General features: G+C 61.8%; 1 protein-coding gene across 2 annotated transcripts in view; it reads left to right on the top strand.

Annotated features, from left to right (window-relative positions):
- TFDP1 (transcription factor Dp-1) overlaps nt 1-20,475 on the top strand; it is a 38,499-nt gene extending 18,024 nt beyond the window's left edge. For both annotated transcript variants that reach the window (XM_062193899.1, XM_062193900.1), the window contains exons 4-12: nt 5,724-5,830; nt 9,683-9,804; nt 10,499-10,664; nt 10,770-10,913; nt 11,738-11,806; nt 13,000-13,151; nt 13,301-13,467; nt 14,519-14,597; nt 19,248-20,475. In XM_062193899.1, coding sequence (XP_062049883.1) covers nt 5,724-5,830; nt 9,683-9,804; nt 10,499-10,664; nt 10,770-10,913; nt 11,738-11,806; nt 13,000-13,151; nt 13,301-13,467; nt 14,519-14,597; nt 19,248-19,395 — 1,154 coding nt within the window. In that variant the 3' untranslated portion in view covers nt 19,396-20,475. The remainder of the gene's footprint in view (nt 1-5,723; nt 5,831-9,682; nt 9,805-10,498; nt 10,665-10,769; nt 10,914-11,737; nt 11,807-12,999; nt 13,152-13,300; nt 13,468-14,518; nt 14,598-19,247) is intronic.
- The last annotated feature ends 5,987 nt before the right edge of the window (nt 20,476-26,462 follow it).

Here is a 26,462-nt window from a genome sequence, read left to right as displayed (position 1 = left end):
ACACGCTGTGTGCAGATGCGTGCTGTGTGCAGGCTGGGCCCTGTGCAGGTGTGGGCTGTGTGCAGGCTGGGCCCTGTGCAGGTGTGGGCTGTGTGCAGACTGGGCCCTGTGCAGGTGTGGGCTGTGTGTGGACACACGCTGTGTGCAGATGTGGGCTGTGTGCAGACTGGGCCCTGTGCAGGTGTGGGCTGTGTGTGGACGCACGCTGTGTGCAGATGTGGGCTGTTTGCAGGCTGGGCCCTGTGCAGGTGTGGGCTGTGTGTGGACGCACGCTGTGTGCAGATGTGGGCTGTGTGCAGGCTGGGCCCTGTGCAGATGTGGGCTGTGTGTGGACACACGCTGTGTGCAGACTGGGCCGTATACAGGCTGCGCCGTGTGCAGACATGTGCTACATGCAGATGCATGCTGGGCAGACTAGTGCTGTGTGCAGACATGGGTGCCTGGACGTGGGCCGGCACCTGCAGGTCACCAGGAGTGTGCTGTGCCGATGTGCTGGCCGCCTCTGGCTCTGTGGGCCTGGGGTTTCTGCAGCGAGAGGCGCCGTCTGTGCCAGCTCCAGGGTTTTGGCCCTGAACCTGAATGCAAGCCAGGATTGCCCGTGGAGCCTGTTTTCCCCACGTGTGTTGGGGGGCAGACGTCCCTGCTGTGCTGTTCAGGGCAGAACTGCAGAGACTGGCTCTGGTCTGGGACCCTTCAGGCCATTTTAGCGAACAAACTGTATGTAGCACAGTGGGCAAAGTGAGAGCTCTGGCAGCTCAGGCTTCGGAAGTGGACAAGTGACTGGCAAGTGTCCAGGAAGGCGAGGGCAGAGCAGAACCACGGTGAGCGGCCACTGACGTAAAACTGGGAAGGGACTGTACTCGGCAGAGAGGAGAGGCTCTGCACGCCGAGGCTGGAGTGAGGTGGAGCAGCCATGGCGCAGAGCAGGGCAGGGCCCCGGCATTCACATGCCCCCACCCCACCCCTGCCTGAGAGGTGGCCAGAAAGGCAGCTACCTGTCAGCAGGGAGCAGATGGACAGGCACACGGGGGCCGGCCCATGCCGGGGTCGTTACCCTCCCGCCGGCTGTCTGCCACAGTGCAGAGCACGAGCTGTGTGACACAGGACAGGCACAGAGAGAACTGTGGGACCAGCCCAGCGGAGTGTACGCTGCATAAAAGTGAACGCTCACAAACAGCGGGCAGAGAGGTGGAGGGGAGGCAGTGGGTACTGACAAGGAAATGGAGGCCTGCAGGCAGAGGACAAGGGCAGGGGTGTGAGGAGAGGACACGGGGAAGGCATGTGAGGAGAGACACGGGGGCAGGGGTGTGAGGGGACGACACGGGGGCAGGCGTGTGAGGAGAGACACGGGGGCAGGGGTGTGAGGAGAGACACGGGGGCAGGGGTGTGAGGAGAGACACGGGGGCAGGGGTGTGAGGGGACGACACGGGGGCAGGCGTGTGAGGAGAGACATGGGGGCAGGTGTGTGAGGAGAGGACATGGGGCAGGGGTGTGAGGAGAGGACACGAGGCAGGGGTGTGAGGAGAGACATGGGGGCCATGGGGGCAGGGGTGTGAGGAGAGGACACGGGGCAGGGGTGTGAGGAGAGGACGCGGGGGCAGGGGTGTGAGGAGAGACACGGGGGCAGGGGTGTGAGGAGAAGACATGGGCAGGCGTGTGAGGAGAGGACACGGGGCAGGCGTGTGAGGAGAGGACACGGGGGCAGGCGTGTGAGGAGAGGATGTTGGACCTCTCAGTAGTAGAGATGCCCACTTGCTCGAGAGGACACCCAAAAATCCAGACTCCAAACCAGTTGATGTAAAAGCACGAGGTATTTATTGTACGTTTGCGCAAACGGGCCCCCACCTCAGGCAGTGAGGAGCCCTGAGCGGCAGTTTCACACAGGTTATATAGGCAACGAATTAGCATATTCCTAACGCATGCATAGGATTGGTCAGTTCAGAGGGACCGTTGGCATATGGGAGAATGCTGGCGAAGAATGCTGGTGGAGAGTGCTGGTATAAAATGCAGAGGTGGCACGGGATTGGTTGGTTCGGAGGGACAATTAGCATACCGGAGAATGCTGAGGGAGAGTGCTAAGCGAGAGTGCTGAGGTGTTACAGGATTGGCCGGTCGCAGTGACATCATAAGTGTGCGCCTAGAGACCCTCCGAAGGGAGGGGCAGCTCTGCTCTGGGCGCGCCCAGAGGTTTCCTGGAGGGGAGGGGCAGTTCTGCTCTGGGCGTGCCTAGAGGTTCTCTGAAGGGGATTGACTTTTCCTTCCCAGAGAACGTCCTGCCCGCTAGACTCTGGGGAACATCTAACCTCTTAAGAAGCCCCTGATATTTGCCCAGGCCTAGTTTCTTGTCCCCCTCCCCCATAAGGGTCCTTCAAGGACACGGGGCAGGGGTGTGAGGAGAGGACACAGGGCAGGCGTGTGAGGAGAGGACACGGGGGCAGGCGTGTGAGGAGAGGACACGGGGGCAGGCGTGTGAGGAGAGGACACGGGGCAGGCGTGTGAGGAGAGACACGGGGGCAGGGGTGTGATGAGAGGACACGGGGGCAGGGGTGTGATGAGAGGACGCGGGAGCAGGGGTGTGAGGAGAGGACGCGGGGGCAGGCGTGTGAGGAGAGGACACAGGGGCAGGGGTGTGAGGAGAGGACACGGGGGCAGGCGTGTGAGGAGAGGACACGGGGGCAGGCGTGTGAGGAGAGACACGGGGGCAGGCGTGTGAGGAGAGGACGCGGGGGCAGGGGTGTGAGGAGAGGACACGGGGCAGGGGTGTGAGGAGAGACACGGGGGCAGGGGTGTGAGGAGAGGACGCGGGGGCAGGCGTGTGAGGAGAGGACACGGGGGCAGGGGTGTGAGGAGAGACACGGGGGCAGGCGTGTGAGGAGAGGACACGGGGGCAGGGGTGTGAGGAGAGGACACGGGGGCAGGGGTGTGAGGAGAGGACACGGGGGCAGGGGTGTGAGGAGAGGACACGGGGCAGGGGTGTGAGGAGAGACATGGGGGCAGGGGTGTGAGGAGAGGACACGGGGCAGGGGTGTGAGGAGAGACACGGGGGCAGGCGTGTGAGGAGAGGACACGGGGGCAGGGGTGTGAGGAGAGACATGGGGGCAGGCGTGTGAGGAGAGGACACGGGGGCAGGGGTGTGAAGAGAGACACGGGGGCAGGGGTGTGAGGAGAGGACACGGGGCAGGGGTGTGAGGAGAGACACGGGGGCAGGGGTGTGAGGAGAGGACGCGGGGGCAGGGGTGTGAGGAGAGACACGGGGGCAGGGGTGTGAGGAGAGACACTGGGGCAGGGGTGTGAGGAGAGGACACGGGGGCAGGGGTGTGAGGAGAGACACGGGGGCAGGGGTGTGAGGAGAGGACACAGGGCAGGGGTGTGAGGAGAGACATGGGGGCAGGGGTGTGAGGAGAGGACGCGGGGGCAGGGGTGTGAGGAGAGGACGCGGGGGCAGGGGTGTGAGGAGAGGACGCGGGGGCAGGGGTGTGAGGAGAGGACGCGGGGGCAGGGGTGTGAGGAGAGGACACGGGGGCAGGGGTGTGAGGAGAGACACGGGGGCAGGGGTGTGAGGAGAGGACACAGGGCAGGGGTGTGAGGAGAGACATGGGGGCAGGGGTGTGAGGAGAGACACGGGGGCAGGGGTGTGAGGAGAGGACACGGGGGCAGGGGTGTGAGGAGAGACACGGGGCAGGGGTGTGAGGAGAGGACATGGACAGGCCTGTGAGGAGAGGACACGGGGGCAGGTGTGAGGGGAGGACGTGGTTACAGGCGTGTGAGGAGAGACATGGGTTCAGGGTTGTGAGGAGATGACGTGGGGACAGGCGTGTGAGGAGAGGACATGGGGCAGGCGTGTGAAGACACGGGGGCAGGTGTGTGAAGAGAGGACGCGGGGGCAGGGGTGTGAGGAGAGGACATGGGGACAGGCCTGTGAGGAGAGGACACGGGGGCAGGGTTGTGAGGAGAGGACACGGGGGCAGGCGTGTGAGGAGAGACGTGGGGACAGGCGTGTGTGGAGAGGACACGGGGGCAGGCGTGTGAGGAGAGACATGGGGGCAGGGGTGTGAGGAGAGACACGGGGGCAGGGGTGTGAGGAGAGACACGGGTCAGGGGTGTGAGGAGAGGACGCGGGGGCAGGGGTGTGATGAGAGGACACGGGGGCAGGGGTGTGATGAGAGGACGCGGGAGCAGGGGTGTGAGGAGAGGACGCGGGGGCAGGCGTGTGAGGAGAGGACACAGGGGCAGGGGTGTGAGGAGAGGACACGGGGGCAGGCGTGTGAGGAGAGGACACGGGGGCAGGCGTGTGAGGAGACACGGGGGCAGGCGTGTGAGGAGAGGACGCGGGGGCAGGGGTGTGAGGAGAGGACACGAGGCAGGGGTGTGAGGAGAGGACACGGGTCAGGGGTGTGAGGAGAGGACACGAGGCAGGGGTGTGAGGAGAGGACACGGGGGCAGGCGTGTGAGGAGAGACACGGGGGCAGGGGTGTGAGGAGAGGACACGGGGGCAGGCGTGTGAGGAGAGGACACGGGGGCAGGCGTGTGAGGAGAGACGGGGGCAGGGGTGTGAGGAGAGGACACGGGGGCAGGCGTGTGAGGAGAGGACGTGGGGACATCGTGTGAGGAGAGGACTCTGGGTACAGGAGTGTGAGGGGAGGACTCCTGTGGGGACATCGTGTGAGGAGAGGACTCCTGTGGGGACATCGTGTGAGGAGAGGACTCCTGTGGGGACATCGTGTGAGGAGAGGACTCCTGTGGGGACATCGTGTGAGGAGAGGACTCTGGGTACAGGAGTGTGAGGGGAGGACTCCTGTGGGGACAGCGTGTGAGGAGAGGACTCTGGGTACAGGAGTGTCAGGGGAGATGTTGCGGCCACATCGCTGTGGCTGACTTGCTCAGAATTTTGTCCTCCTGGATGCGTGGCTCCTGTTGACTTGTGGTGGTTCTGTTCCCTGCGTCACTCGATGGCTTTGCTCTCTGGCCCCTGTACCTGCGCGCCGTGCATGGCACTCAACAGAAGTTACTTTGAAGAAACACACCCCGGGGGTCTGGAATGTAAGCGTGTTTCGGCAAAGTGAGTTTTGAGAAAACCTCGAACATCTAAGACGTCTTTGGAGTTCTAGATGTTGATGGAATGGCGAGACTTCATAGGAACTTGAGTGTTCCACCTGTAGCATCCTTTTTCTGTTAGCGGGCCCGGAGCTCTGACCACAAGCATTCCTGGACCGTTTTCCTCCCAGAAACACCTCCCCCTGCACTGCTGGTTTTGGACATGCGTGTTTCTCCATCCTGGCCTAGCTGTAGGCTGGCAGTGACACGGCATCGCTCTCTGGCCCCTGTCCTCATTTACTCCTCCGCCTTCAGAACATGTGTGTCTGTCTTGACCAAGAATGGTGTGGAGATTCTGGCTCTGGTTGGCACAGGGCCACACAGTGAGACACCTTCGCACTGCAGACTGACCACAGCCTTCCTGGGGCCACTGGGAGGTGCTGTGGAAAAAGGTGCTCTGGGCCCGGCTTCAAGGTTTAAAATGGACACCTCGGGGGCTTGGAGCTGTCGCCTGGGGGTGCCTAGGCACCAGTGCCTCTGAGATTGAGAATGAGCTCAGTGGATGTGGGTGCCGTGGAGCCACGGCTCTGAAATGGTGGACATCGGGGCAGGTTTAGGATGTGTGAGGAGAAGCCGGGCCGTCGTCCAGGACAAAAGTGCGGCTCCTAACCCGTGCCCGTGTGTTGCAGGTGTGGTGTCCTTAGTGGCCGTCCACCCGTCCACTGTGAACACGATCGGGAAGCAGCTCTTGCCAAAGACCTTCGGGCAGTCCAATGTCAACATCACGCAGCAAGTGGTAAGGGGCCCGGACGCTGGGCAGCCTGGCGAGGACCACGTGGGCAGGGGGTACAGGGGCTGCCCTCCCTCTCCGCCCTCTGCAGCAGGCTCCAGAGCCTTGCTGTGTGGTGGGGGAGTGGGTGCCAGCCGTGCCGCAGGCTGAGCCTTGCGGGGCCCTCTCTCCTGTTTGGGTGAGCTCCTGCGGAAGGGCTGGGCCATGCCTGTGGCCCCAGGGCAGCTTCTCGGTCTGGTTTCAGAGAGGGGCAAGTGAGTGGGCCTCGCGGGCTAGCCGCCCTCCCTCCCACGCTGTGTTCCTTTTGTTTCCTCTGCATCCAGATGTGCAGCTCTCGGGTCAGGGACCCCCCCCCACCCCAGGTGCCCGCGGCCTTGCCCTCCTAGGCTCCCGAGGAGCTGCTGGGGCAGGTGCATTGCGGCTTCTCTGCTGTGTGCTCTGCTGAGTTTGTCTCGACAAACGCTGAGAAATTAGTTTTGGTTTTGCTTTATCTTTCAGATAGTTTGGCTTTGTCGCTGTGTGTGTGATGTCATAGCGGAGTTGGCCCGGGAGTAGCCGTGTTAATTGTAGCTGCAGCCCCACTTTTATTGCAGGTATAACAGGTGGGGGAGAGCTCCTGTGAAGATGACCTTTTTTTTTTTTTTTTTAAATGAATGAACTTTAAACTTTATGAGTTGGAAAATCAAATCTCTGATTTAAATTAAGCTGGTTTGGCTGGTGCTCTTCATTGTGAAGCCTACAAATTACAGGTGTCTCCTAGAGCTTTCTATAGACCAAAGGTGTAAACAACGCAGGGCTGATTCTGACAGGAGCGAGGGCGCCGTCTCGTGGGGGCTGCGGAGGCCAGGTTCTGGGATTCTGACAGAACAGTGGGCAGAAGTGCTCAGGTTCCTTGGAGCTGTGCCCTAGAAAGCCTGCAGCTGCCCTAGAGTGTGCATGCTTGTGGGGAGCTCGCTGGTGGTGGGGTCCCGGATGCTGCAGTGTATGCCATCGCACTGGGGACCGTGAGGGCCATCACCTGGCACGTGCACCCCATGACATTTGTCTTGATTTTTCCACCAAGGTGCAGAGAGTGCTCTGAAGCACCAGGGCTCGCTTGGACCTGCTGGGCTGGGCTAGGACGCCGAGTCCTTGGCTGCCGTTCCCGCTGCTTGGTCCCACCTCCCCCAGCTGCCCTCAGCAGCATACAGCTTTGGGTTGGAAAACTGGGTGGCCTGGAGCCAGGATCATCGTCTTCCGCAGCTGCTGGGCTGGACTGTTGGTGACCCGGCAGAGCGCACAATGGCTCAAGGCTCCCACCACTTGGGTCTGAGAAGCAGGGTGCCTGGGCTCCCACTACTCCTCATCCTCTGGATGTCGGGGGCAGACAGAAAGTGCTGGCTGGTGTGGGCACTGCCATCCACAGCCGTGGCTCTCTCCGGGGTACTGTGGCCTCTGCCCCAGCCACAGTGTGGCTGCTGCCTTTCTTTTTCTTCTTTTTCTTTTCTTTTTTTTAAGGTTTATTTATTTATTTGAAAGGCAGAGTTACAGAATGGCAGAAGTGGGGGGGGGGGTCGTCTTCCATCCACTGGTTCACTCCTCAAATGGCTGCAATGGCCAGAGCTGGGCCAGTCCAAAGCCAGGAGACTGGAGCCTCCTCTAGGTCTCCCATGTGGGTGCAGAGGCCCAAGCACTTGGGCCATCTTCTGCTGATTTCTTGGGCACATTAGCAGGGAGCTGGATCAGAAGTGGAGCGTCCAGGACTTGAACTGGTGCCCATACTGGATGCTGGCATCACAGGCTGTGGCTTAACCGGCTGCACCACAACACCAGCCCCAAGTATTAATTTATTTGAGAAAGAGAGAGAAAAAGAAAGATCTCCTCTGTCTACCGGTCCACTCCCCCAGATGCCTTCAACAGCCGTGGTTGCACCAGGCTGAAACCAGGACCAAGAACTCAGTCTGGGTCTCCCACATGGGTGGCAGGGGCCCAAGCACCTGAGCCATCGCTTGATGACTCCCTTGTGTTAGTAGGAAGCTGGGGTCGGGAGCAGAGCTGGCACTGGGCCCGGGCACTCCAATATGGCGTCGCAGGTGCGCTCCTGCTGCTTCCGGCCGTCCTGCCACCCTCGGCCTCTGTGGTCTGGGTGCCTGCCACTCCCCTCCTGCCCCACACACCCTCCCCTGGCCTAGGTCTCGGCTCTGGGTGCAGTGTGGGTAGCAAGAGTGTAAGGAGTGAGTTTTGCAGAAGAGCTGCATCTGTCTGGGTGGCTCCTCGTGTGCTGGAGACACGGAGGGCCCCCCAGAAGGGCAGCGCGGCCCTGAGGAGCAGCCCACGCTCGGCTCTGCCAGCAGTATGACTGCTGGGTGTGTCCCTGAAGAGCCTCTGAGGCCACTCCCTCCTGGTGCCAACCTTGGCTTAGCGCTGATGACTACACTGGTGAAGAACTCGAGTCATGGTGCAAGGCACGGCACACCGGGTGGAGAGGAGCTTGCCGTGGAAACAGCAGGTGCAGACGGCACTGCGGGTGGCGGGGAGGATGCTGTGGGGGTAGCAGGTGCAGGTGGCATGCCAGGTAGCCGGGAGCTTGGGGTGGAAACAGCAGGTGCAGACAGGCTCAGGAGGCCCTCAGCCTGGACCTCGGGCCACGTGTCTTTCCTTGGTACCAGTCAACTCTGACTTCCAGGTGAAATAGTTGACCAAGAACACGAAGGGTTCCTCATGGGCCCAGCCATCATGAGCAGGGGCTCAGGGCCCATTTGGCTTCTACATCCTGGCCTACAGGAGGGTGTCCTGGCCTGCAGCAGCCCGGAGTGTGGGCTGCTGACCACAGGACTGTTCAGGCTGTGCACACGTGTGTGGGGTGAGCACAGAGGCAGGAACTTCACCTGCAGCACTGTCCCCAGGACAGCACTGTGCCCAGGTACCTCCAGGCCTGCCCACCACAACTTACCGCAGCCCTTCTGGAAGGTTCTGTGTGCTGGCCCAGTGCCCCACGCGCTTAACGAAGACAGCAAGTCTTGGGAAGCACCTGTGTACCCGGGGGGATTCCCTCTTGTTTCTGTGTTGCGATTCTTGGAGCATTGACTGACAGGATGTCATGGGCTCCTTGCAAGGGGGCAAGCCCCACAGGGAAAGCCCGGGAGGGGTCCTGAGCTGCCCGAGGTGCAGGATGCATGGTGCATGCTTCCTCCTCGAATAGCCTGGTCAGGTGCCGCTGGGAGGGGCTCAGGGGATGCTCTTGGCCGGCAGCCTGAGCCCCCACTCCCCGGACTTACGCTGTCTGCAGTGGCGCCTCTTCCTGTTTTCCGAGAGCTTTGACGAACAGCGAAGCTGATTCCGGCAGAGGGAGATCAGGGTCTTTGAGGAGGCAGCATGTGAGAGAGTTCAAAGGTCAAACCTGTTTTCCGAGGGCATCGTGGCTCTGTGTGCGGCTGGTGGGTGTCCACCACCAGGGCGCTGTGAGGCCTGGGGCATGTGGGGCCCCTGTGAGAGCTGCTGGGGCAAACCTGGCAATGCGCGTCCAGCGTCCCACGTGTACTGGGAGCTGTTTTCTGGCCTCGTTCATGGTCAAACTCCTGGTCAACAGGAAGTGGCAGGCAGCACAGGAAGCGGTGGCAGCAGAGATGTGCTGCAGTTCCCTGTGCCCAGCGGACTGGGGTCTGGTCCTGTCGCCACCCCCGCCCCCACCAGTGGCCTCGTCCACTGCTCCCTTGCCTGGGCTGTCTCCGGTCCCAGTGCTTTTGTTTGGAGAAGATGCCCCATGTTTGCTTCCTTGTCCTGTCCTTGCTGCTCTTGCGTGCCTAGGTCACGGGCGGGGAGCAGCAGCATGGGCCCGGGGCGCTGGGCTGTTCTGATGGGTCTGGCTCTCCGCTGCAGGTGATCGGCACGCCCCAGAGGCCGGCCGCGTCCAGTGCCATTGTGGTCGGGAGCCCGCACACACCCAGCGCACACTTCGCCTCTCAGAACCAGACCTCCGACTCCTCCCCTTGGTCGGCCGGGTGAGCATTCCTCAAACCCGTGTGCTCTCTTGCTCGGGGTTGGGCCCCCACGGAGATTTCAGCGCAGACCCAGCCGTGGTGCCCAGCGTGGGCAGCAGCCTCGTTCCGCTGCCTGCACCGGCCGTGGGGGTCAGGTTTCTCCAGGGTCACAGGCAGCCTTTGCAGGCTCTGGGCTGCAGCCCTTGGACGTCCTCCAGAACTTGGCTCCCACTGAAGCACAACCTAGCATGGAAGTGGCTTCACCCGGTCGGCTGTCCGTCTTCCCTGGTGTGCTAGTGTGAAGCCGGCTGCGCTGGTGCTGCAGCCACAGTGCCCCAGGCTCAGGCAGCTCTGGCAGCGGGAGACCTGCAGGCCTGTGTCCCTGTGGCCTCCAGATGGGGGCACAGCTGGGTCAGCCCCTTCCCCCACGGGGGTAGTGTGTCGACATGGGCTGTCAACATCCCTGAGCTGCCTCTGCCACGCGCGTATCTGGCGCTGGCCAGCAGCTCTGGATCACGGTGGTGCCTCGGATGCAGTTGCCCGGCCTTTTGGACATCTGGCCCAAGATGTGTTCTTGTCCGCTTCTCGGCACTCAGAAACACTGCCCCTCGTCAGTGTCCGGGACGAGCCGCCTCCGGCGGGCCTTGGTCTGGCAGGTGTCTGCCCCGAGTCCTGGTTGCAGTGCTAGCAGCGTCTGCTCTCTCCCCTGCTGCAGCAAGCGGAGCCGCAAGGGCGAGAAGAACGGCAAAGGGCTGCGGCACTTCTCCATGAAGGTGTGCGAGAAGGTGCAGAGGAAGGGCACGACCTCCTACAACGAGGTGGCCGACGAGCTGGTGGCCGAGTTCAGTGCTGCCGACAGCCACATCCTGCCCAGCGAGTCCGTGAGTGCGCGGCGGTGCCCCGGGGGGTGTGAGGACCGTAGGGAGCAGCACCTTCCCCTGCCTGTGCCCGTGGGCCGAGCCATGGACGCTGTGCCCGGCCCCCAGGCTTACGACCAAAAGAACATCCGGCGCCGAGTCTACGACGCCCTGAACGTGCTGATGGCCATGAACATCATCTCCAAGGAGAAGAAGGAGATCAAGTGGATTGGCCTACCCACCAACTCAGCCCAGGAGTGCCAGAACCTGGAGGTACTGGCCTGGGGGTGTAGGAGGCTGAGGGTGCTGGCCCCGGGATGTGGGAGCCTGAGGTACCAGCCCATGGGTGTTGGAGGCCGGGGATTCCAGCCCAGATATGTGGAAAGCTGGAGGTCCTGGCCCTGGGGTGTGAGAGCCTGGGGTGCTGCTGGGTGTGGTGGGCTTTGTGTCACTGCTGGTTCTGGGGCTGCCGGAGCTATCCTGACAGGCGGCGTGCGGGCAGGTGCATCTGGGTCCTTCTGTTTCCCTTCTGGCGTGGGTGCAGTTTGACCTTCCTTAGCCAGGTCCCACAGATGCTTGGCCATGGGGGTTCAGTAGCCGCTGGCCTGACCACGGGCCTCGAACCCTAGTGTGGGTTCATTCTGAATCCTGGTTGGGAGACTCCATTTCCATACCCAGGATGAGAAACCTGCCTGTCTGTGCCATTAGGTGCAGGGCCAACTTTCTTGGCCAGAATTTACTCAGGTGATACGTGGGACTTGATGCTGTGAGACAGTGGTGACAGTGATGTGGGTGGAGTTTGATACTGTGAGACAGTTGTGATGGTGATGTTGTGGGCGGGGTTTGATGCTATGAGACAGTTGTGATGGTGTTTTTGTGGGTGGGGCTTGCTGTGAGTTGTGATGGTGACATTGTGGGCGGGGTCTGATGCTATGAGACAGGTGTGATAGTGACATTGTGGGCAGAGCTTGATGCTGTGAGATAGTTGTGATGGTGACGTGGGCGGGGTTTGCTGTGGGACAGTTGTGATGGTGACGTGGGCGGGGTTTGCTGGGGGACAGTTGTGAGAATTTCTTGCACGGTTCTTGTTTCTGAAGGTGGAGAGACAGAGAAGACTCGAGAGAATAAAACAGAAGCAGTCTCAGCTTCAGGAGCTCATTCTTCAGGTGAGGACCCTTGTCCTTAGTTCTCGGCCACGGTGTGTGTCTGCCTTGGGGGCAGGGTGCTCTGTCCCCTGCACAGCCTGCAGCAGCAGAGCCTTGCCCAGGGCCACCCTCAGGAGGTGAATAGAACCTCTGCTTGTGATTCGCGGTGGTGGTGCTGTGGGCCGGAGTCCTGAGAGTGTGTGAGTGGCAGGAGAGGTGCTGAGAGAACTTTGTTTTTCTGATGTCCTTTGTGTCTTTTTTTTTTTTTTTTTGTAAGATTTATTTATTTATTTGAGAAGCAGAGTTACAGAGAGGGAGAGACAGAGAGCAAGGTCTTCCATCTGCGGTTCACTCCCCACATGGTTGCAACAGCCGGAACTCAGTTGATCCGGAACCAGGAGCCAGGAGCTTCCTCCGGGTCTCCCACATCGGTACAGGGGCCCAAGCACTTGGGCCATCCTCCACTGCCTTCCCAGGTGCATTAGCAGGGAGCTGGATTGGAAGTGGAGCAGCAGGGACTCAAACCAGCACCCACATGGGATGCAGGCGCTGCAGGTGGAGTTTTAACTTACTATGCCACAGCACTGGCCCCCAGGAGAATTTCCTCAGAGGGAACCTGTTCTGAGAACCAGGTGCTGGAGCGAGTGTTTGAGTGGTGGAGTGACAGGCTTGGCTGTGGGCGGGGGCTGGACCCCGTGGAGAGCGTGGGGAGCTGCACTGGGCACAATGGGTGGTAGTGAGAACACAGGTGCCTGTGAGGGGCTGGCTCCTGGTGAGGTGCTAGAACTTTCCAGGGAGCAGTGCACGGAGCCAGTGGTGAGGGTTTACAGGCAATGGGGGTGGCACCAGCCCAGGAAGACACAGCAGGGCGCTCTTGGGGGCCAGTGTGTTGGGGACCCCAGGTGTTGGCTGTGTGGCAAGGCCACAACGACCTCTCAAAACCCTGATGCTCCTCTCTGAGCGGCTGCTTGGAGAATGTGGGCTGGGAGGGCCCCGTCCACCAGGACTGGGGGAGTCATCTCCTGGGAGGTTGGCCCTCAGGGTGGACGTCCGCTGTTGAGGATCTGTCACAGTGGCCTGCACGGGCGAGCTTAGAGGATTCAACTTCCCCAATCTCGTTTTTCCCTCTACCCCGTGTCCAGGGTGGCGGCCGCTGCGGCCCTGTGTCCCTGGGGGTTCTGCCACGTGGGTATCTCTTGGTTCCTCCTCGTTAGCAAATTGCCTTCAAGAACCTGGTGCAGAGAAACCGCCAAGCGGAGCAGCAGGCCAGCCGGCCGCCTCCGCCCAACTCGGTCATCCACCTGCCCTTCATCATCGTGAACACCAGCAAGAAGACCGTCATCGACTGCAGCATCTCCAACGACAAGTGCGTGGCGGGCGTGCGGGCGGCGCTGCCGCTAGGCCTCTCAGGCCGGTCGCCTCCGGGCCTGCACGTGTACTGGATGCCCGATGATGCCCCGGGGTGGCCGGGCCTCCGCCGTCCAGGGCTCTTTCTCACCATGTTGCCCCCTGCAGGTTTGAGTACCTATTTAACTTCGACAACACGTTTGAAATCCATGACGACATTGAGGTGCTCAAGCGGATGGGCATGGCCTGCGGGCTGGAGTCGGGGAGCTGCTCTGCCGAGGACCTCAAAATGGCCAGAAGTTTGGTGCCCAAGGCTCTGGAACCGTATGTGACAGGTCAGTCCTGCCTGGGGACCAGGATCAGAGACATGGGGCCAGGGCAGGGATGGGGTCTAGCCAGTGCCCACCTGCTGGCCATGGGGCAGTTTGCGTCCACAGTGGCCTCTGTGGATTTGCCCATGTGCTTTATACATAGAAGTGCTGAGGGAAGCTGATCGCCCCCCCAAGTGACCGCAGAGAGCCCTGCACGGCTCCTGCTCCTGCCAAGGGTGAGCTGTCCATGTGTGCAGTGTTCTTTGACCACCAGCAAGACTGGCTTTGTGGTGTGGAGTCACCGGAGGCCGTCTCTGCTGTGCCCTCTACTTATTCCTGGGTGGTCAGCTTCCTCCCTGTACCTGGAGGGCCTTTGCCATCCCCACCCCACGGCAAGCAGAAATCTGGTCTGGCCCCACCAGCGTGATGCTGGGCTCCTGGCCCGGGTCCCGCCTCCAGCAACCACGGGGATGGGGGATAGGACCCCGCCTCAAATCTAGGTGCTTGTCCCTCTGTCTGGCTCCCGGTGGGGCCCAGGGTGGGAGTGGCAGGCGGCAGAGGTCCTTGTGCCTCTGGATGTGGCTTTGGCCGCATCCTCTGGTGCCTCTGCTTTCTGTTTCTTTTTTTTTAAATGTTTATGGAGTGCTTCCATCCAGGGGTTCACTCCCCAGAGGCCCACAATAGCCAGGGCTGTGCCAGGAGCCTGGACCTCCAGCTGGTCTCTCACGTGGGTGGCAGGGGCCCAGGTACATGAGCCGTCGTCTGCTGCTCCCTGGGCGCATTAGCGGGCAGCTGAGTTGGAAGCAGAGCTAGGGCTTGAGCCCAGAACCCTGGCATGGGTGTGGGTGTCCCACGCGGTGGCTCAACTGCTGCTCCCAGCACCCGCCTGTGTCTTCCGTAGTGGGTGTGATGAGTGTATGCCGTGTGTGGGGGAGGGATTCTCGTGCCTTTTGCGGAAGGACGACCCCAGCCCACAGAGCAGGCGTGTGCCGCCCCGGCGGGGCTGTGGCCCCGTCCCTGCTGCGCTGCCTGCAGTGTGGCATTTCCCGACCGTTTGCTCTGTTTTCCTCTCCAGAAATGGCTCAGGGATCGATTGGCGGTGTGTTCGTCACAGCGGCGGGCTCCACGTCCAACGGCACGAGGCTTTCTACCAGGTGACGGGCGGGGGAGGCGCCGTCTGTGCTGGCCGCGGCGCCCGGCCGCCCTCGTGGAGAGCTGGCTTTTCTCAGCAGCTGCTCCCGGGACGCTGGCGTCTGGGTTTAGAAAGGAGAGTGCCGTCAAGGGGCAGAGCCCCCGCGGCCCCGGCTCGGGGGCTGCTGTGCCGAGCGCGTTGGCGTCAGCGTGCGTGGGTCTCTCACTTCACATTTTGCTGCTGTTACTGAAGGGGCTTTGCGATGACCGTGGACGTGCTCTGACCTTTGGTCTGCAACGCCACAGAGCAGGAGCTGTCCCTGTGACCACCTGGTGCCTTGAGGAGCTTCGCACTGAACGTCCACAGAGCAAACCATGGTTTCACTGACCCGCGTGGCTGCACGTGTTGCAGTATCGCTTTGTGTTAACCGTTACCGTTTTTAAAACTGAGAGGTAGGGAGGAGGCGGCACAGACTGCTTCCACTCCCTGGTTGACTCCCCAAGTGCCTGCAATAAGGGGGGCTGGGCTGGGCTGAAGCTGGGGACCGGGCGCTCAGTCCACGTCTTCCGTGGCCACCTTCTTTCTGCCTCCCAGGTGCACACTGGCAGGAACTGGAATCAGGAGCCGGAGCTGGGACTCCAACCCGTGCACTCCTGTTTGGGGTGTGAAAGTCCCAGCCAGCCAGGGCTTAACCACTAGGCCAAATGCCTGCCCTGCCTGTATTGAATCTTTTCATTATTTTTTTAAGATTAGTTTATTTATTTATTTGAAAGGGTGACAGAGGGGTCTCCCATCCACTGGTTCACTCCCCAAATGCCAGGAGAGCCAGGAGCCAGGAATCTCCATCCAGGTCTCCAGTGTGGGTGTCAGGAGCCCAAGTACTTGAGGCCTCAGTTGCTGCCCCCCAGGTGCATCAGCAGGGAGTAGGATCGGAAGCAGAGGCGGGACTCAGCCAGCCCCAGGCACTCCGCTCTGCGGTCTGGACGTGGCGCGGGAGGACTCGGCCAGCCCCAGGCACTCCGCTCTGCGGTCTGGACGTGGCGCGGGAGGACTCGGCCAGCCCCAGGCACTCCGCTATGGCTCTGGACGTGGCGCGGGAGGACTCGGCCAGCCCCGGGCACTCCGCTGTGGGATCTGGACGTGGCGCGGGAGGACTCGGCCAGCCCCAGGAACTCCGCTATGGGTCTGGACGTGGCGCGGGAGGACTCGGCCAGCCCCAGGCACTCCGCTATGGGGTCTGGACGTGGCGCGGGAGGACTCGGCCAGCCCCGGGCACTCCGCTATGGCTCTGGACGTGGCGCGGGAGGACTCGGTCAGCCCCAGGCACTCCGCTGTGGGGTCTGGACGTGGCGCGGGAGGACTCGGCCAGCCCCAGGCACTCCGCTGTGGGGCCTGGATGTGGCGCGGGAGGACTCGGCCAGCCCCAGGCACTCCGCTATGGGTCTGGACGTGGCGCGGGAGGACTCGGCCAGCCCCAGGCACTCCGCTGTGCGGTCTGGACGTGGCGCGGGAGGACTCGGCCAGCCCCAGGCACTCCGCTATGGCTCTGGACGTGGCGCGGGAGGACTCGGCCAGCCCCGGGCACTCCGCTGTGGGGTCTGGACGTGGCGCGGGAGGACTCGGCCAGCCCCAGGCACTCCGCTATGGGTCTGGACGTGGCGCGGGAGGACTCGGCCAGCCCCAGGCACTCCGCTATGGGGTCTGGACGTGGCGCGGGAGGACTCGGCCAGCCCCGGGCACTCCGCTATGGCTCTGGACGTGGCGCGGGAGGACTCGGTCAGCCCCAGGCACTCCGCTGTGGGGTCTGGACGTGGCGCGGGAGGACTCGGCCAGCCCCAGGCACTCCGCTGTGGGGCCTGGATGTGGCGCGGGAGGACTCGGCCAGCCCCAGGCACTCCGCTGTGGGGTCTGGACGTGGCGCGGGAGGACTCGGCCAGCCCCAGGCACTCCGCTGTGGGGTCTGGACGTGGCACGGGAGGACTCGGCCAGACCCAGGCACTCCGCTATGGGTCTGGACGTGGCGCGGGAGGACTCGGCCAGCCCCAGGCACTCCGCTGTGGGGTGTGGACGTGGCACGGGAGGACTTGGCCAGCCCCAGGCACTCCGTTGTGCGGGTCTGGACGTGGCGCGGGAGGACTCGGTCAGCCCCAGGCACTCCGCTATGGGTCTGGACGTGGCGCGGGAGGACTTGGCCAGCCCCAGGCACTCCGTTGTGCGGGTCTGGACGTGGCGCGGGAGGATTCGGCCAGCCCCAGGCACTCCGCTCTGCGGTCTGGACGTGGCGCGGGAGGACTCGGCCAGCCCCAGGCACTCCGCTGTGGGGCCTGGACGTGGCGCGGGAGGACTCGGCCAGCCCCAGGCACTCCGCTGTGGGGTGTGGACGTGGCGCGGGAGGACTCGGCCAGCCCCAGGCACTCCGCTATGGGTCTGGACGTGGCGCGGGAGGACTCGGCCAGCCCCAGGCACTCCGCTATGGGTCTGGACGTGGCGCGGGAGGACTTGGCCAGCCCCAGGCACTCCGTTGTGCGGGTCTGGACGTGGCGCGGGAGGACTCGGTCAGCCCCAGGCACTCCGCTATGGGTCTGGACGTGGCGCGGGAGGACTCGGCCAGCCCCAGGCACTCCGCTGTGGGGTCTGGACGTGGCGCGGGAGGACTCGGCCAGCCCTAGGCACTCCGCTGTGGGGTCTGGACGTGGCGCGGGAGGACTCGGCCAGCCCCAGGCACTCCGCTATGGGTCTGGACGTGGCGCGGGAGGACTCGGCCAACTCCAGGCACTCCGCTATGTGTCTGGACGTGGCGCGGGAGGATTCGGCCAGCCCCAGGCACTCCGCTGTGGGGTCTGGACGTGGCGCGGGAGGACTCGGCCAGCCCCAGGCACTCCGCTGTGGGGCCTGGATGTGGCGCGGGAGGACTCGGCCAGCCCCAGGCACTCCGCTGTGGGGTCTGGACGTGGCGCGGGAGGACTCGGCCAGCCCCAGGCACTCCGCTATGGGTCTGGTCATGGCGCGGGAGGACTCGGCCAGCCCCAGGCACTCCGCTCTGTGGTCTGGACGTGGCGCGGGAGGACTCGGCCAGCCCTAGGCACTCCGCTGTGCGGTCTGGACGTGGCGTGGGAGGACTCGGCCAGCCCCAGGCACTCCGCTGTGGGGTCTGGACGTGGCGCGGGAGGACTCAGCCAGCCCCAGGCACTCCGCTGTGGGGCCTGGATGTGGCGCGGGAGGACTCGGCCAGCCCCAGGCACTCCGCTGTGGGGTCTTGACGTGGCGCGGGAGGACTCGGCCAGCCCCAGGCACTCCGCTATGGGTCTGGACGTGGCGCGGGAGGATTCGGCCAGCCCCAGGCACTCCGCTCTGCGGTCTGGACGTGGCGCGGGAGGACTCGGCCAGCCCTAGGCACTCCGCTGTGCGGTCTGGACGTGGCGCGGGAGGACTCGGCCAGCCCCAGGCACTCCGCTGTGGGGTCTGGATGTGGCGCGGGAGGACTCGGCCAGCCCCAGGCACTCCGCTGTGGGGTCTGGACGTGGCGCGGGAGGACTCGGCCAACTCCAGGCACTCCGCTATGGGTCTGGACGTGGCGCGGGAGGACTCGGTCAGCCCCAGGCACTCCGCTGTGGGGTCTGGACGTGGCGCGGGAGGACTTGGCCAGCCCCAGGCACTCCGCTGTGGGGTCTGGACGTGGCGCGGGAGGACTCGGCCAACTCCAGGCACTCCGTTGTGCGGGTCTGGACGTGGCGCGGGAGGACTCGGTCAGCCCCAGGCACTCCGCTATGGGTCTGGACGTGGCGCGGGAGGACTCGGCCAGCCCCAGGCACTCCGCTGTGGGGCCTGGACGTGGCGCGGGAGGACTCGGCCAGCCCCAGGCACTCCGCTGTGGGGCCTGGACGTGGCGCGGGAGGACTCGGCCAGCCCCAGGCACTCCGCTATGGGTCTGGACGTGGCGCGGGAGGACTCAGCCAGCCCCAGGCACTCCGCTATGGGTCTGGACGTGGCGCGGGAGGACTCGGCCAGCCCCAGGCACTCCGCTGTGGGGCCTGGATGTGGCGCGGGAGGACTCGGCCAGCCCCAGGCACTCCGCTGTGGGGTGTGGACGTGGCGCGGGAGGACTCGGCCAGCCCCAGGCACTCTGCTGCGCGGTCTGGACGTGGCGCGGGAGGACTCGGCCAGCCCCAGGCACTCCGCTGTGCGGTCTGGACGTGGCGCGGGAGGTCTCGGTCAGCCCCAGGCACTCCGCTGTGGGGCCTGGACGTGGCGCGGGAGGACTCGGCCAGGCCCAGGCACTCCGCTATGGGTCTGGACGTGGCGAGGGAGCGGGGCAGCTTAACTGCTTTGTCCTGACGTCACCCCTTGGAGAAATGTCTTCTGTCAGTCACATGGCAGCTCTGGGCTGTGGCAGGTTTTGGGGTGCTACCCCTGTTGCCAGGTGGTGGTCTCGCCCCTCACCCAGGCGTCCTGACCTGCCGTGGCTGCCGTCTTTCAGCCTTGCACACGTGGCTTTTCTCTCCCCTGGGGCCTGAGCTGAGCCGCGCACAGCCGCTTCAGGAAGACAGGGCTGGAGGGGACCCAGGGGCTGCAGGGCTGGGTTCCGTGACGTGGGGACTTGATCTCCCCTTGAGCCTGAGGCCGGGCTGGGTAGAGGCCGTGCCTGACGCTCGTCTGCCTCCTGTCCCTGCAGCGACTTGACCAACGGTGCCGACGGCATGCTGGCCACAAGCTCCAACGGGTCTCAGTACAGCGGCTCCAGGGTGGAGACGCCTGTGTCCTACGTCGGGGAGGACGACGAAGACGACGATGACTTCAACGACAACGACGAGGAGGACTGATGTCCCGGCCCCTTCCCCACAGATCCGGCTTCAGGAACCGTCTAGGGAAGAGACTTTTTTTAAACGTGGGGTTTTCTGTTTCTTTCTGGCCTTCCCCTGAGAAGATGCTGGTGAGCTGCGAGAGGGCCCCACAGGCCCCAGGCCGCCGCCAGGGCGCTGCTCGCTTTGCAGGAGTCTGCTTTCCGTTTCTAGCTCTTTTTAAAATTCAGAGTCCGTATTTGCCCCTTCACAACTCTCGCTGAGTTTGCTGAAGAAATCTTACTTCATCAACGAAAATAGACGCTCTCCTGCCATGGCCGCGGGCGCCGGCGGCGCGTGGCGCCCTGCGTCGGGCTGGTGGGGGCGAGACGCGGGATGCGTTTTCCTCTTGTGAATCATGCGATGTCCAAAGACGGAAGCGAACACTCAGCGCCATGCGTCCTGCCGGGACTGTGTGCTCCGTAAATTATACTGACTGGTGTGACTCCATCAAGCTGACCGTCTCGCTCGCTCGCTCGCTCTCTCTCTCTATTGCAGCAACAAATTGCAAGTCCTCTTTCTTTTTGTTTGTCGTTTTGGTCTGCTGGGCAACGTTTGCTGCCCGCTGGTGCGGCTGTGGAAACTCTGGAAGGTTTGTTGCTTATGGTGAAATTTGCCTGATTTCTTACAGGCTGCATTTGGAAACTTTTTATTAAATAGTTGTTTACATACCTATGAGTCTGTCATTTAAAGACACGCACCGAAACAAATGTGGGATTTGTTTCCTGAGCATCTTCCGTAATCTATTATAAAGTTGAAATTAAACATAGAGAATGTTTTAACAGTTTTTTAACTCAAAATTTGTCAATCATTTTTAATAGTTCTTTTTTTATAAAGAGAAAAGGAAATTAAGGACAGGCAGTGGTCTCCTTCGAGATGTATTCCCAGACACATTAACTGCTCAGTTGCTGTCAGCTGCCTGTTCTGAAGCGATAGTCTTTTTATTGAAACACAAATAGACTTTTCTGTAATATTTTATGGAATATAAAGAGACTTTAATTGTTTGACTTGTTTAACTTGGCACTGTTAGTTTTTATTAATAAAACGCGCATGGGCATTTTCAACGAGCTCTGTGTGCTCCATCTCACTTTCCCGGCCAGGGCCCCCTCCCCCCATCCTGCGGCTCGCAGCATGTGCGCTCCCTGGCCTCTTCCTCAGCCCTGAAGGTCAAGACGAAGTCCACAGGTTTCACCTTCAGAAAAGGAATGACAGCATGGAAGGTTCTGGAAAGGAGTCGGCGCAGGAAGCGCCAGGTGGTGGGGCGCGAGGTCCGCCTCCTCGCCGCTCTGGGGCTCTGCAGAGGCCGCCACTTCTGGTTCAGCTTTGGCTTCCCACTCAGCAGCTGCCCCCGCCCGGCCCTGGCAGGGGCTGCCTGCCGTGCCTGCCGTGCTGGCACAGCCCGCACATGGGTACATGGGTGCACGCGGGTGCACACAGTGTGGAGCCAGGGCAGGCCTGTGCTCTGGTCAGTAGCGAGGAGACAAGCCCGGCCACCGTGTCTGAAGCCCCCGCCCCTGCACTTACCCCCACTGGAGGCCAAGACACTCAGCTGTTCATGCGGGGAAATCCAGAAGGTGGCCTGCCCCTCCAGGCGGCCAGCAGAGGCACAGCCAGCAGCCCCCTCGGGGGGGCCGGCGCCGCTGTAGAGCTGCCTATCAGGCAGAGCTGGGAAGTAGGGGCCATTTACAGGGAGGAGACCTGGCGGGAGGTATCCAGGCAGCGCCTTCGAACAGACAGGCTGCAGGCGGAAGGGGGGAGTTACCAGTAGGGGGACCCAGGAGTGAAATCCTAGAGCTGACCAGATGGAGACGGGCAGCCAGGGGTGCCTGGGCCTGAGCAACCCGGGGGGAGGGGAGGAGAACTGAGTAGAAGGAGGGGCACAGCACGCCCCAGGGAAGAGGGGAGACATAGATGCCAGCCCCTAGCAAGTGGAGGAGCTCAGGAGGGCTAGCTCAGGGACCCCTGCCCCTCGGGACCTCACTCCAAGCCTATGGCAGACACTGCGTCTTGAAATCACAGAAGAGCGGCTTCCACGGGAGTCCCGGGGAGGTGCTGGAGAGATTGCTCTCAGAAGAAGGAAGACGCGGCCCACTGAGAAGCCTACGGCGGCCACGCTGTCCCTCAGACGTGAGGGCAAAGTGAGGCAGGTGGACGCCGAGGGAGTTTGCACCAGACCTGCGCTGCAGCGGACCCCTGGGGAAGTCACGCGGCTGCAGGAAGACCCTGGGCAGGAGTTCGCAGGGGCTCAGAGTGAACTGGCGCCAGGGCCACCGTGTGATCCACGTTTTGTGTTCTGCGTGGCTTAGGGACCGGTGAATTATTAGCTTCTCTTCTGGGGCACCGAAGGTGTGCAGATGTCGCCTCGTGCGGGGCAGTTTGTGGCGCAAGTTCCGACGAGAGTGAAACGTGAAGATGTTGAATGTGAACCCAGTGGTTACGACAAAGGGCATACTACAGCGAATGCACCGAGGAAACAGGAAGTGAACTTCAACACTGATCACAAAACAACAACTAATCACGCGCGAGAAGGCTGCGGGGCATGAGGGACTGGAAAGCTGGGGGGCATTTACAGAGCTGTGGTGCTGCCAGCGAGCCCTCCCCGTTAGAAAGATCGCAGCCTCAAACAGATGGGAGAATGGATAAAGTCATGGGCAGCCTGCCTGTTGTCTCCAGGACGCCCCACAAAGAGCCGGAGTGTGAAACACGGGGCGGGCGGTGCTCCGCGGACGAGTCACCTGGGAGCGAGCGCCAGGCGGGGTCCCGAGAGGCGTGGCCGGAACGCAGAGCGCTCACCTAGTGACAGGCGGTCAGGACAAGAAGTTGGACCTAGCGGCTGGAGTCGGAGACTCCTTTCACACTGGGGTTTCTACACCCGCCCTCAGGAAGCAGCAGGTACAGTGAACCGAGCGGGTCTCCCGTTGCCCCTTCCTGGGGGCTGCAGCGCCCTGACCTGTGTGCGTACAGCCCTTGCAAGCTGCCCAGGGGCCAGAAGCTGCGCTGTTAGACTCTGGGTTTTGGGAGATCCACCCGCCCAGCTGGCATAGTGTCTGTGGGTCCCGAGGAGTCTCCTGAGTCGCCCCGTGGCTGCTCTATGTGGCATGCGGAGGCTCCCAGTGCACCTGAGCCACTTCGTAATACCCAGGCCTGCCACGCTCAGAGTACACTGTGCAGCTGGAGTTGGGGTGTTTTTGGCGATGGGGCTTCAAGTTTTGGTGATGAATTGTTTCACTTCAGAGCCTGTTTTTCTGTACGCAGCTGTCACTATGGCCATTACCCCATGACAGCATTGGCCACGCCACCCTGGGGATTTGTGTTTTGGAGTGAGGGGAGCTTTTGCTGTCCCCTGAGTGACTGTGAGCAGTTAGTTTTTGAGAGTTGAAATCAGTTCATTGGCCAGCGCCACAGCTCACTAGGCTAATCCTCCACCTGTGGCGCCGGCACCCCGGGTTCTAGTCCCAGCTGGGGTGCCGGATTCTGTCCCGGTTGCTCCTCTTCCAGTCCAGCTCTCTGCTGTGGCCCAGGAGGGCAGTGGAGGATGGCCCAGGTCCTTGGGCCCTGCACCCGCATGGGAGACCAGGAGAAAGCACCTGGCTCCTGGCTTCAGATTGGCGCAGCGTGCCGGGCACAGCGTGCCGGCTGTAGCAGCCATTTCGGGGGGGGGTGGGGAACCAACGGAAGGAAGACCTTTCTCTCTGTCTCTCTCTCTCACTGTCTAACTGCCTATCCAAAAAAAAAAAAAAAAAAAAAAATCAGTTCAAGTTCCATGATACTTAGTGACCAACATTTTTTTTTTTTTTTTGACAGCCAGAGTGGATAGTGAGAGAGACAGAGAGAAAGGTCTTCCTTTGCCGTTGGTTCACCCTCCAATGGCCGCTGCGGCCAGCGTATCGCGCTGATCCTAAGCCAGGAGCCAGGTGCTTCTCCTGGTCTCCCATGAGGGTGCAGGGCCCAAGCACTTGGGCCATCCTCCACTGCCTTCCCGGGCCATAGCAGAGAGCTGGCCTGGAAGAGGGGCAACCGGGATAGAATCCGGCGCCCCGACCGGGACTAGAACCCGGTGTGCCGGCACCGCAAGGCGGAGGATTAGCCTGTTAAGCCACGGTGCCGGCCGTGACCAACTTTTTTTTAAAAATTATTTTCATTTTATTTGAAAGATAAAGGAACACAGAGATCTTCCATCCACCCGTCCGCTCCTCAGACGCCTGCCACAGCTGGCACTGGATCAGTGGAAGCCAGGAACTGGGCACTCGGGCTGGGCCACCCACTGGGCTGCTGGGACCCACGTGCTCAGGGACCTGCTGCCTCCCAGTGTGTGACCAGCAGGAAGCCATAGCGGAAGCACAGTAGCCAGGACTCGAACCAGGCTCCCTGATATGAGGTACGGGTGTCCTCAGTAGTGTCTCCACCCCCGTGCCCAGCGCCCGTCCTGAGTGAGGTGCAGCGTAACCCAAACAGATTGCCCAGAAAGTACAGCTTTGCTTTAGCGTGAAAGCTTTCCACCTGGAGAGGCCACTTGGAATTCTGAACTGATCCTGTTGGGAGGTAAAACTCCCAGTAGGTTCCAGAAGCGAGTGTGGAGCACCGCCTGGGCCTCCCCTCAGGACCTGGGGCAGGTGTGCGGTGAGGTCAGCACCACCCGGCGCGGTGCCCTTGCTTTACCGGGAGCTCCGCCTACAAGGACCTGGGAGGCGAGAGCTGCCAGAGGCCGTGCTTGGCCGTGCTGGGTCCCCGGGAGCCCTGGCCTTCTGTCTTTGGTCTCCGCATCCCCTTGGTCTGGCTCCGGTTCCTGTCTGGGACAAGCCGTGTTAGCTGAAGTTACGAGGTAGCATGGCCGGTTACCCTTAGACACGGCCGCTGCAGTAAACAGCCTGCCAGTCCTAAACCGGAAGTTTCTGTAAAACGCACATCGGGTATAGACACAGCGTGGCTTCATGGACACAATACGGACCCCGCGGGTGCATCAGGGAGCCACCCCAGGGTGACTGTCATCCCTGTAACCGGCAGCCCTCACGCAGTTCTGTGGCTGGCACAAAGGGAGCCTGGGAGGCGGTAAAAGCTCGGCCTGCACGTCCAGACTGGCCGCGTGGTCCTGAAGCATCGCCGTGGGTCTCAGCAGGCAGCCTGCTCCACCCTCTGGGTTGAGGCAGCATCACCGGTGTTTGTGAGGCCGGTGGCAGTGACGCAGGTGAGCACCGGAGCGTTCCAGCGGCCACGGCACGGCCAGGACGCCTGGCTGGCCCCGCAGCTCTCAGCTCCTGGTGCGTTGCTTAAGCAGAAAGTTGAAAACAGGCCGGGGTCAGCGCTGTGGCACAATGGGTTAACGCCCTGGCCTGCAGTGCCAGCATCCCATTGGGCGTCGGTTCAAGTCCTGGCTGCTCCACTTCCAGTCAAGCTCTCTGCTGAGGCCTGGGAAAGCAGTGGAAGATGGCCCAAGTCCTTGGGCCCCTGCACCCCGCATGGGAGACCCAGAGGAAGCTCCTGGCTCCTGGCTTCGGATCAGCGCATCTCCAGCTGTTGCAGCCAACTGGGGAGTGAACCATTGGATGGAAGACCTCTCTTTCTCTCTCTCTCTCTCTCTCTCTCCCCCCCCCCCCTCCCTCCCTCCCTCCCTCCCTCCTCTCTCTGTGTAACTCTTTCAAATAAATAAATAATCTTTAAAAAAACAATAGAAAACAGGTTAGTCAGAGGTGTTTGTGTTTTACCCAACGTACATGGCCCTTGTCCACGGTTCATGGTTCTTGCGTATCTTACGGCCCCTGTTGGAGACCAGGGCACCTCCCCTCCGGAGACTGTGGTCAGGCTCCTCCAGGGGCCGTGCTGCCTCCTGGGCTCGGAGGAGCTCTCCAAGGTGCTGAACGCCCCTGGTTCTGCGAGAGCCACTGGGTCAGTGCTCGGTCTCTGTGTGCCTTCCCTTCAGGATGCTGAGCAGGACGGGGCTGTCGGATCCAGCTGCGGCCACTCTTCTGTTGTCTCTGCACTGCCAGACTCAGCTTTTCTATTTATAAAATAAATGTTACTTATTTGACAGGCAGAGAGACAGAGCCCCCATGCTTCCAGCCGCTGCTTCACTTCCTAAATGCCCATACCGCCCAGGCTGGGCCAGACTAAAGCCAGGAGTCTGGAACTCCACCTGGTTTTCCCTCGTGGGTGGCAGAGCCAAGTACTCGAGCCGTCAGCGGCTGCCTCCCAGGTGGGCGTTAGGAAGCTGGATGGGAGGTGGAGCTGGGACTTGAACCCAAGCTCTCCCTTAAGGAATGTGGTGCCCCAGGCAGCACCTTAACTGCCCCTACTTTTTCCATTTTTGAGACCAGGAAAGATTTTTATTAAAATTGCTGGGGGCAGGGGGCAGTGACCAAGTCCAGGAACTAGAACAAGAACAAGCTGAAAACCCAAAGCTAGCAGAAGGGAGACAATAATCAAGATCATGGTAGCGGCAAGCGAAACAGAGAATGGAGAAATGATGGTGCCAGTAACACCCAAAGAGGGACAAAACCGACACACATCCAGGTAGGTGCACTGCGGGGAAAGACTTCCACTACCAGAATCATGCAAACGGGATGTTCCTCCCTATTCTACAGAAGTTAGATAGACTATGAGAAAATACTGTGAGCAACTGTACATAAATACGTTTGGAAACCGAGATGAACTGGACAAATTCCTGGGAGCAAAACCTAAGGCTAAATCCGAAGAAAGAAAACACCTGTGACTGGCAGGAGACTGGATCAGCACTGACAAAGGACCTCCCCGTGGGGTCCACCCCACGCCAGAGGACAGCACGTCCTCGGACTTTCTGGAAGACTGAAGAGGCGGGGACACATCACACCCCATTCTGTGCCACCAGCCTGGCCCTGGTGGCAGAGCCACACACAGACTGCAGGTGCCGGCCAGCGTGTGTGAACTCCGAGTCCTCGGCAGATACTGGTGAGCAAGAGGGAACCATGTTTAAAGGCTTGTGCACCAGGCCCGACTGGGGCTTGATTTGGGGAAGCAAGTAGGGCTCGGCATGTGACAGTGGGGCAAACGGCGTGAGGGGAGAAAGCCACACAATT

This window comes from Lepus europaeus, chromosome 6 (genome assembly GCF_033115175.1).
Source record: "Lepus europaeus isolate LE1 chromosome 6, mLepTim1.pri, whole genome shotgun sequence".
Lineage (NCBI taxonomy): Eukaryota > Metazoa > Chordata > Mammalia > Lagomorpha > Leporidae > Lepus > Lepus europaeus.
The sequence above is the reverse complement of the archived record's forward strand: the minus strand, read 5'-3'. Positions and strand labels throughout refer to the sequence as shown.